Here is an 11,792-nt window from a genome sequence, read left to right on the forward strand (position 1 = left end):
TAAATGCCTATGTTGTTTTTACCTTTGAAATAAATGAGCCAGGTTAAACTGGACTTTTAGAGAACCTGATTTTGAATTCAAAGTCAAAAACGAGTCAAAGGTTCTTTGTAGAACTTTTCTAATGGCGTCTAGCTGTAAAAACATGTTAGGTTCTAATTAGAACCTTGTTTAAAAAAAAAAAAAAATTAACCATGATCAGCAAAATTAAGATACCTGCTCAAATAGCACGTTCATCACTTTTGGTTTTCAAATAATTTTAGCAGTGTGTCGATTATTTGCTCGGGACTCCCTTCAGTCTGCGCTATTAATAACTGAGCACTGGGTCTGGATCAGAGATGGAGGCGGGGCCAGAGGAACATTCTCTCTTCAGAGCAGGAATCAAAACAAGAGAGGGACACGCCTTCTTCATGGTGTACCTCTGCTGTCAAGACTGCCTGCAGAAATCTGGAGGATGATAATCGAACTGTAACATCTGCATCTACCGTGCATTAAGATTCGCAGTGGATTCGTAAAGCACCCTCGACATGATATCCGCAGAAATGCTCGATGGCGGTCGCTGACAGGCTGCATTCACACTGAGCGCTCCATTATGCCCAACCAAAAAAGCAACAAGGGGAAGAGAAATAAACGCACGAATAGTAGCGGGGACGAGCAAGAAAATGGAGCCTGTGCGTCTGCGGTTACAGGAGGAACTGCCTCGGTGTTGACTGGAGCGACAGCGGGTCCGCCGAGCGACAGCATAAGCGGTAAGAACGTCACTTCAGTGAATGTTCTATATGACGGTACGTTTCCCTGAAAGTGCGCGCGCCTTACCTTCCTTCTAACGTTCTCTCACTTGTAGCAACTTGTTTTGTGTGTGTGTGTGTGTGTGTGTGTGCGTGCGTGTGTCATCGCCATCAGAATGATTACAACTCCCACTTATCGTCCTGCACTGTAAGGTGGTTGTGTAGGCCTTGCTCAAGGGTGAATACACTTGGCATAGAGTTGCATGTGATTTGGATATAAAATGCTGTGTGTGTGTGCGCTGTGTAATGGCATGTCATATCTTCACCGTAATGATGAGCAGGTAGAGTGTTTAATAATGCATTGAATGGCTATGGCTTCTGAGGAAATGGAAATGGTGTTATATCTTTTGAGTGGCAGCTATGAACAATGGAATGTCAGGGCGCAGGTAATCATAGCTCTTTTCATATTTAGTAGTACTACAGCATGATATTGTGTTTATTATTATTATTATTATTATTATTATTGTTCAATTAGTTTGTTAATGTCTTCACCACAAACAAAAATCGTTAAAAAAAACTTTTGTGTCATTAAGCAATGCATAGACTGAAATCTGTATTGGAACTACTTTTATGAGAGGAGCAGAACGTTCTTTAATCACCCGGATCCACTCTGTGTTTTAATTTTAAGTTTAACATAGCGAGAATTTTAACATTAGTGAGAAAAATCCAATCTGAGCTAGAGAAAACACCAACATGCTCTTTGCTGCAGCCGGATTTATAGAACTTTGCAATAGAACTTTTACAGTTCTTTCACTTTATGCTTTACTAGTCTGGTTTGAAAGGTAGAGAACACTTCGAAGTGGAGTGATTCAAACAGAAAAACAGCACTCATGGAACGCCACTGTCCAATCAAATGTGAAGACTGGATCTGTGTTGTATAATTGTTTTTCTCTGTCTCTCATGGGACACACATACACACTTCAACTTCATTCACAGGAGTGTTGTGTAATGTTTTTTTTTTTTTTTGAGTGGGATTTGCACCCACAGAGTTATTATGAATTGAAATGATGCATTGAATGTACTGACATTGAACATTCTGCCAATAAAGCAGCTTGAATCACACTATCTATAAATAGATGTACATATTTATTTAGTGTATAATATAAGCCATTGTAAACTGCATTACAGATATTTTCCCTTAAAGCAACAGTTCAACCAGAAATGTCAATTCTGGCATCATTTTCTCACCCTCATGTTGTTACAAGCTCATTTGACTTTCCTGGGGCACAAAAAAAATGTTAGGCTCTGTCACCATTTACTTTCATTGCATCCTTTCTTCACCTACAATGAAAGCACATAATTCTGACATATCTTTTTCCGTTCCACTGAAGAAAGAAAGTCATACAGGTTTGGAACCACATGAGAGTGAGTAAATGATGAAAGAAGTGTCATTTTTATGTGAGCTATTCCATTGCATTAAGCCTAAGTTAATATAATCTTCATTGTGTTTGGCAGAGGCCACATGTGCCACCCCATTGGTGTGCAGTCTGGGCCGTCCCGTTGACCTTGAGAAGGACGACTACCAGCGTGTGGTGTGCAACAGTGAACTCTGCCCCTACGGCAATTGGATGCACCTGCAGTGCTTCTATGAGTGGGAGAGCAGCATCCTGGTGCAGTTCAACTGCATCGGCCGGGCCCGCAGCTGGAACGAGAAGCAGTGCCGACAGAACATGTGGACCAAAAAGGGCTACGATCTAGCCTTCCGCTTCTGCTCCTGTCGCTGTGGCCAGGGACACCTGAAAAAAGACACTGACTGGTACCAGGTGAAACGCATGCATGACGAGCGCAAGAAAAAGATGCCAGAGAAAGGGAGCGGGAAGCCCAGCTGTGGTGCCTCCGTAGGTGGCGCTTGCGGCGGAGTCGGGCCGGAAGTTGCCGATGAGCCCAAGAAAGGGAAATCATCTGCAAGCCATAAGCTAGCTCACCGTGGCTCCTGTCAGGAACTGTCTCGCAGACAATCGGTAGATTGGCAGAACTCTCAGGAGAGATGTCACGCCGGTCCTCCCAATGCCATCGGCGGGGTTTCCCACGGGCTCCGCTCCCCATGCGAATCCCCCGCTCAGTCCCCTCCGTCGGGCTTCGCCTCCTTTCTCCCCCCGTCCCTCGGTGGCCCGCGCAGCTCAAGGCACCTGGGCGAGTTTCTAAAGAATGCGGTTCACACAGAAGGCCACAGGAGGCATTTGCTGTCCGGAGGTCTGGTGGCACGTGGGACTCACCTTGAGCAGGGAGCCGCCAACATGTGCCTCCCTCGGCTTTCTCCCGGAGACAACCCTGTGCAGTTCCTGAGGAGGCTGGATCTTTCAGAGCTGCTCACACACATTCCCCGCCACAAGCTCAACACATATCATGTGCGAATGGAGGACGATGCCCAAGCCGGGCAGGGAGAGGATCTCAGGAAGTTCATCCTCTCTGCGCTCAGTGCGAGTCACCGCAATGTGGTGAACTGTGCCCTTTGCCATCACACCCTGCCCATCTTCGAGCAGTTCCCTTTAGTGGATGGGACGCTGTTCCTGAGCCCTTCACGCCATGATGAGATTGAGTATGATGTACCGTGCCACTTACAAGGTGAGCGAATCCACTATTCACACTCGAAAGGGTTTTCTCTTGAAAATATCAGGGTGGGAAAGTTATTCTTCATTAGTGTCCCATAAACGTCTCAGCTCGCACAGCAAAGAATATCTGTTGAAACCTAAATGAATTCATTCAGAAGTTACAAAGATTTACAGAATTCATTTTAACTGTAATTCTGTTTACATTCAATAAAATTTCTCTTCATATGTTCAGTGTCTCCAAACTTTGTTGTGCAGTCACTTCAGTATCATCAATGCTTTATAAAATTTATGACATTTAATATTTATGATTTAAATATTATAAATCATTATATATAATGTGTTTTGGAGAAAAACATTTATTTCATAACGAGATTGTTCGATTTTTGTGAATTTTTATATATATTTGCTATATATTTGTGTGTATATATGTGTGTGTGTTAAGTGTTATATATGTGTTAAGTGTTAAGTAAAAATATAATTTAGGGATGCATGATATGAGTATCATATCAGTTACTGGATGATATTTGAATTTTTTTATTTTATCAGTATTGGCAGATATTGGATATTTAATAGTTCATGCTTATTTCTCCTATTTTTACATTTAGATTACCTTTGCCATCATCTAACACTCAAAGTTAATCTTAAAAAACACTAATAATTCAGTAACACTGCTAAATGTAATCTCTAGCAAATCTAATGCTTTATTTTTAACTTGAGAGGGAAAAAAAGTATCGAATTTTTATATTGACCATTTATTTATTATCAGCCATAACGTGAAAATAATTATCGTACAAATTTGTAGTATTGATGTATTTATGATAATGATATTATCAGTATTCCTAAAATAAAAATGTCAGTCATTGCCTTGTTTTTGGTATTGGTCAATTGTTTTTTTATTTATGTCCCCCAGGGGGCAATTCGTTTTACGGCAAGGTATACGGACAGACAACCATTAAAAAACATGTAATGTAAAAACAATACACTGACCGTGAATAACCTGCTGATCCTACTCACCACCTCCATTGCCTAAATTTAGTAGAGAAATGGCTGTGGGGAAAATGAGTATGCATATCTATTGCTCTTAACTAAAGGAAATGGAAACCGCGAGCCAGAGGGTAGGGTCTCAAACTCAGAGTAAAGGGCATGGGCTCTAATTGATTAAACAGATTTGGCTTTCCGTACCACCTGTCTATTGTACAGGTCGGTAAGGCTACTTTGCTCAACGTCTAAAATGTTGCTACTTACCTTCACTATTCTGGACAGAGCATTTTTAGCCTTGATAGTAAGATTGCCAAACCAAAATATTATAGAAAATATTAATACAGATTACAGACTCAGTGTAAGATTTATAAAAGAGGGTCATAAGAGTCTTATCCACATGGTTTCGCATTCTTTTTGTTGAGTCTGTTTTTTTTGCCCTGGTTAGAAAGAATTGCATTGCAGGCACACCATTAATTTCAGATAAAATAGCAAGAACAGCAAAAACCTTTCCATTTCCAGCTTCACCATTTTTATTAAATGGCTTTGAGCTGAGTCCGTTGACAAACTCTACATGATAATAATTTTACAAAACATAGCAAAAACATTTCAAGTATAGCATTTGAGAATGAAATATGACTGCTGATGAAGACTAAAGCGAGGATTTTGAGGCAAAGTACCAAACTGATTGGGAATAAAATGAACCCTTTTTTCTAAAGAAGCAAAGCAGCTGTGACAGAAAATAATGCTTTGATCATGGCATATCATTAAATCCCTATTAGAATATATTTTCATTAATTAGAGGCTAATTGCAGTTTAAAAGGGTTTTCTGTTTATGTTCTAAAGGGAGGCTGATGCACCTTTATGCCATCTGTGTGGACTGCCTGGAAGGAGTACACAAAATCGTGTGTATAAAGTGCAAGTCTAGGTGGGATGGAAGCTGGCACCAGCTGGGCACAATGTACACATACGACATACTGGCGGCATCGCCATGCTGCCAGGTAATGAATCTGTTCATGCTCAGAAACAATATAACATATCATTTAATATTACATATTGCTATATTACTAAAATGTCACTCCTCTTTGTCTGCCTAGGCACGGCTCAACTGCAAGCATTGTGGGAAACCGGTCATAGATGTACGTGTGGGCATGCAGTATTTCTCAGAGTACAGCAATGTGCAGCAGTGTCCTCACTGTGGCAATCTGGACTATCACTTTGTAAAGCCATTCTCTTCGTTCAAAGTTCTTGAAGCTTATTGACAAAAGTTGCATTTGCATGCTAGTATTTTTTCCCTGTTTTTTCTATTCATAGAATTACTTATTTTGGGCTCTTGTCGACACTTTGTGTGAGCTTAGTTCTCTTTAGGAACAAAATAGAAAGAATCGAAGCATACACCGTTACGTCGGAGAGCACGCCTTTTATCAAGAGAAAGAGGGTGTGCTTTTGCGTATATTCTAACGCCATCCTTGAAATGTTTGAGCTTGCATTTAAAAAAACAAAGCAACAACAATACTGTGACAAGTGAATGTATCTCTGTATGCCAAATTTGCTCTTTTGTACAAAAACCAAGAAAACAATAAAATACATAAAAGGGTCCTTCCTTTTTCACAGTAATTATTAATTATTCCAAGGCTTGGTCAGTTTTTTATTTATTTATTTTTATCTCAATCTCATTCCGCCCAGAGCCTGTATACATAATTCCTGTTTTCCATATCAAATAGCAATGTTCAATGAACATCATTATTGCAGATGAAGCAGCTTCTTTGATAAAGTAATTAAGAGGTGCTTTTATGTGAATAACCTTTGGTTTATGAATCTTGGAAGACAAAGCCATTTATTGAGTGAGAGAAATATATAAATCGTTTTTTAGATTAACATTTAAAATGTGCTAGAAACAGTAACTGTTATACAACATCTATAATAATCAGTTAATGTTTACCATACCATTGGATCTGCTGGCCTGTTGTTGGCCATATTTCTGCTAAAAATTTACATTTTAAAGCCTCCTAGAGATAATATATCTCATGAGGATTATACTACCATACAGAAGCCAAACACAGTAGCTACACATTTTGTAAAAAATAAATAAAAAGTATTTTAGACTATCGTTTGCCTTGTGAACTCAACTCAGCTATGCTCAAGTTATGCTTACACGACAATGTGTACTAAAAATGGAAACGTGTTTCCTTTGCTTTTTTCGCATACAGACGACAACGTTGTCAAAATGATCCAACAAGGAACATTCTCAAGGATCCACGAAAACAACTAAAAACGCTGTATTATGCATGCCAGGCCAGTAGTTGGCGATGTCATTTTTTTAAAGAAACATTACATGCCTATAGACCTTATGCACCAGAGAAACAAGCACAGTCATAACAAATGTCAGTATGCTGGGAAGACTTTAAAACGAATGGTTCTTTCATAAATCTGTAAAATCTTACCTTCATGCTGTGGAAATACAAACCGGAACACAATGAATGCAGCGCTGAAAAGGGGCGGGGCTACATAAGTCTATAGACTGAACATGTAATATGCATGCGCATGATGTCATTGTTTTCACAAATTTGCGTTTTTGTTGTTTACATGGAGACTTGCATTTTGAAACCCGATTTCAAAAGTTTGCGTTTTCAGGCCACCAAAATGCCATTGTCGTGTAAATTAACGGCCAAAACGCTTTTCCGTTTTTAGTTGAAAACAGTGTTGTGTAAACATCAGATTCATGTACAAATGTAGTGTGAGAAGTCAATTAAAAGGTTATTTTTGTGTTGCCGTATTAACTGTCTTTAGGACAGTAGGCTATACATCTTTAAAAATGTAACCCTCTGCCACTTTTACATCATCATACTAACTAACCCTATAGCAGTGTTTTCAAAGACAACGTAATCCAAGATCAGACAATCTGAAGTTTACACTGTTGTCTACACAAAGCCTAGTGAACACCATTTTTTAATGTGTGTATTTTTTTTAATGCATCTATATTTTATGCTTCAGGCTAAAGGCTCATGACCATGACTTCTGATACATATTCACATTCTGATAGAAGCTGGGATTGCCTGCAGGTATAAATTTCTCTGACTTACTCTGAATCTTCTTCTTTTTTCTTCTTTTTTGTACAAAATCTAGTTTGTTCCAACAGAAGATATGTGTTTGTGTCTGTTTGTGCATTTATTTAGGACAAAGGTGGCTTCTTTGTGCACTTAGCTGTAGAACCATATATGCCCAAACGATATGGGTATCTAGTCAAATCTGCTCTGCTTTAGTATGTGTACAAGGTCTGTGAGGTACAGGATGTGTAACCCAGAACGGAAAATGATGTGACAGCATTTATATAAATAAATGCAGGTCAATACATCTACTTGCAGGTATAGACACGGAATCATTCTGAACAGTGTAAGCATAAAAGCTGCTTGCCTTTTTATGGCTGTTGCCATGGAAACTGCTGCTGCTTGGGTAAAAAAATCATGGTGTGCAATAAGAGTTAAATGTGGACAGCAGTTAACATTATTCATCATGAATCTAACTCTTTTTTTCTAAAAGATTTTCCAGAATATAATTTAAGGTTCTTTATTATTGTTATTGCTAGGGCTGGATATCTATCTATAAATTACAGAAACGTCTGTCTGTCTGTCAGTCAGTCAGTATGTCTGTTATTTGCATATCTCTCGAACCGTTAGTCCGATGGATTTCAAACTTGACAGGTGTCTCGCTACGGGCACGAGTAATAGTCCAGTCATTTTATGAAAAAAGGTTGAACAAATTGCAACAGAAGCAAACTCAACTGATTTTGTATCTTCAATATGTCCTGAGTAAGGAAAAAAAAGTCCAGAAGAATCCCTTTAGGGGAAAGTTTTGAAAAAGACCCAAATATAGCCTATTCATACGCCTATTCATTCTTTTTCTTACGTGAATAGGGTAAAAATTTTAACCTTTAGATATCACCATGAAAATTACTGAGTTGATTACTTACATCAAGACAAACAAAAATTGTATTATGAATTTTTTTTAATTGTTTGTTAACATGGACAAACGGTGCATAATCTAATTATGTATGTGCTAATTTGCATAAATACCACAACAGATCTAAACATTGGGTCTAGCCAGGTGAAAATGTCTTGTTGAATGTTGTTGACATATAACAGTAAAATACTTGATATTAAGGTCTGAATGGAACCCATTTAGGCTACCCATGAGCATTAATACATAGAGGCAGTAAGAAGTACTTTAGAAACCAGCCTTTATTAATTAGAGACTGGGTTTGGGGCTGGGTCTGTGGGACTGTTTCTGGGGGACGAGTCTGAGGGAAGAACAGGAGACAATGGTAAGGAGAATGCAGAAGACAAAAGGTAAGTAAAATAAAAAGTGAATCCCCAGAAACAGTCCCACGGACCCAGCCCCAAACCCCATCTCTGCAATAATAATTAATAAAGGCTGGTTTCTAAAGTACTTCTTCCTGCCTCTATGTATTAATGCTCATGGGTAGCCTAAATGGGTTCCATTCAGACCTTAACATTAAGTATTTTACTGTTATGTGTCAACAAGATTCAACAAGACATTTTCACCTGGCTAGACCCAGTGTTTAGATCTGTTGTGGTATTTATGCAAATTAGCACATGAATAATTAGATTATGCACCGTTTGTCCATGTTAACAAACAATTTAAAAAAACTCGTAATACAATTTTTGTTTGTCTTGATGCAAGTAATCAACTCAGTAATTTTCATGGTGATATCTAAAGGTTAAAATTTTTACCCTATTCACGTGAGAAAAAGAATGAATAGGCGTATGAATAGGCTATATTTGGGTCTTTTTCAAAACTTTCCCCTAATGGGATTCTTCGGGACATTTTTTTTCCTTACTCAGGACATATTGAGGATACAAAATCAGTTCAGTTTGCTTCTGTTGCAATTTGTTCAAGGTTGACCCCCATTTTGGCTTAAAATGATTATAGTCCATAAGTGCAGTGCCAAGTTTGACGTTGTTTGGATTAGAAATGCAAAATATATCGGTAAATATATCGGTAAAAGAAGCCCCAAGAAGGTTGTGGTTTAAAAATAAACATTCTGACATAAACACTCTGTCAGCTACACTGTTTACTTCTGAATATTATATTTTATTTGTCATTTGTAGTAACCTATTCACAAACTCTTTGCTCAAGCGTAGCATTTTTTCGGAGTTCACTGTGTAGCCTGCTCCCTGAATCGTAGAGTTCACTGTGTAGCCTGCTCCCTGAATCGTCGAGTTCACTGTGTAGCCTGCTCCCTGAATCGTCGAGTTCACTGTGTAGCCTGCTCCCTGAATCATCGAGTTCACTGTGTAGCCTGCTCCCTGAATCGTCGAGTTCACTGTGTAGCCTGCTCCCTGAATCGTCGAGTTCACTGTGTAGCCTGCTCTCTGAATCGTCGAGTTCACTATGTAGCCTGCTCCCTGAATCGTAGAGTTCACTGTGTAGCCTGCTCCCTGAATCGTCGCGCTTATTCATTTGTGGATGTTACCTAAATCTGTAAGTCACCTACGCTGTTTACTTCTGTATATTATATCTATCTATAAATTACAGGAACGTCTTTCTGTCTGTCTGTCTGTCTGTGTGTGTGTGTGTGTGTGTGTGTGTGTGTGTGTTATTCGCATATCTTGCGAACCGTTTGTCCGATGGATCTCAAACTTGACAGGTGTCTTGCCACGGGCACGAGTAAGTGCAGTGCCAAGTTTGACGTTGTTTGGATTAGAAATGCAAAAGATATTGTTAAATATATATCGGTAAAAGAAGCACACACTGGCTTTTGCCACTCTAGCCGCTGGCCACTCCCCCTCTCACACTGCACACTGAGTGAGCACAGCCCAGGACCAGAGACAGAGAGGGTCGAAGAAAGCAGCAGAGCTAAGTAGCGTTTTCTTGGAGTTCACTATGTATCCTGCTCCCTGAATCGTGTAGTTAAATTTTCCACATTTATTGTATGTCATTATGTCAGTATCAGTATTTGCTTTCTACCATGCACAAATAAAAATGTCACTGAACATTTGCTGTGTAATTGTAACAATGAGCACTCAAATACACCAAACCAACAATTACTAAAAACACACAAAAACTGATTTTGCATGGGCACTTTGCACTGCTCCCTGAATCGACGTGCTTATTCATTTGTGGATGTTAACTGAATCTGTAAGTCAGCTATGCTGTTTACTTCTGAATATTATATTTCATTCTGGTGCGCTTAACGTTATCGCTACTGTGTAATAGTAACCTATGCTATTCACCAACTAAACACATCCTATTCAATGCGTTCACACTCTCTTTCACGGGCATCATTTGTAGTTGCCTATACACAAACTGTTTGCTCAAGCATAGCGTTTTCTCGGAGTTTACTGTGTGCTTTCTACCATGCACAAATAAAAATGTCACTGAACTTTTGCTGTGTAATTGTAACAATGAGCACTCAAACACACCAAACCAACAATTACTAAAAACACACACAAAAACTGATTTTGCACGGGCATTTTGCACTAGTTGACATAAATTTCACGATTCAATTCCGATTCAACCGAATCGCGTTATCGATTAATACAGTACATGGCAACTTTTACCAAGAAAAGAAAATCTCCCAACTAATGCTCAACTATACAGGGAGTTAGCTGGTACATTACTATAATATAAGGTTAAGTTAACTAATATTTAGATAACTTTTTTTTATTATTATAATAACGTTACAATATAATTACATAGTTATGTTTCTACTTCAATTCGTTTAAAAAAAAAATATATTAACATTTAAACGGTGGTTGTAAATAAAAAAAGACGGATTCAAACAAATATTGAAAAACAGTAAATATGTAATGGTACATTTAGCAAAACACGCTTCTCTATAGTTATTTTTCTAGCTGACTATCGACTATTGGTCCTGAATGCCTTTTCTGAGGTAAATGTGACGTTCAAGCTGTTTTATTGACAGCTTTCCGCGGTTGAAACACTGATATAGTGATTACATGAGACATGATTCATTTCATTAAGTTGTACTGTATCTTCTTCTGATGTTCATTTCGCGCTGTAAGTAATAGTGAAGCGGTAGCGATGATCCGTTCACTTGAGGGGGCAACAGCTAGCCATCTGTCACGTCACATTAAAGAGCGCCAAAACGGTATTTATTGTTTGAATGCTGCCTAACAATAAATCACACAAAAATCCCATAGTCTTCTCTTGCGTTAAAGGAATGTCTCCATGGGATGAGACTATACCGGTAATGACTTATGCCAGTTAGCAACGACCCAAAGTAGCATCCATCTAGCAATTCCTATAACCACCTGGATCGCCATAGCAACTGCATAGTAATGTTCTAAAAGCCACTCAGGACATCTTAGCAACGCCCTAGCAACGCCATGGCAACCATTTTCTCCAGAAAATATGTGCCTTTTTTCACACAATGCTTTGCATTTTATTAACTTGTATGTCTAACTACACAAGTTCTGAAATTTAAAATGTAAAA

At 38.8% G+C, this 11,792-nt stretch overlaps 1 protein-coding gene across 2 annotated transcripts; it reads left to right on the plus strand.

The window, feature by feature from the left end:
• The first annotated feature begins 317 nt into the window (after positions 1-317).
• Positions 318-5,939, plus strand: heca (hdc homolog, cell cycle regulator). Of its 2 annotated transcripts, none has more exons than XM_084091010.1 (4): positions 318-746; positions 2,241-3,350; positions 5,162-5,316; positions 5,413-5,939. In XM_084091010.1, the coding sequence occupies exons 1-4, from the start codon at positions 590-592 to the stop codon at positions 5,575-5,577; spliced, it is 1,587 nt and encodes a 528-aa protein (XP_083947136.1). In that variant the 5' UTR covers positions 318-589; the 3' UTR covers positions 5,578-5,939. The 2 variants fall into 2 exon arrangements, with proteins under 2 accessions (XP_083947136.1, XP_083947135.1); XM_084091009.1 differs by having other exon boundaries at positions 351-782.
• The last annotated feature ends 5,853 nt before the right edge of the window (positions 5,940-11,792 follow it).

This window comes from Abramis brama (assembly GCF_963993115.1).
Source record: "Abramis brama genome assembly, chromosome: 18".
NCBI classification, from domain to species: Eukaryota; Metazoa; Chordata; class Actinopteri; order Cypriniformes; family Leuciscidae; genus Abramis; species Abramis brama.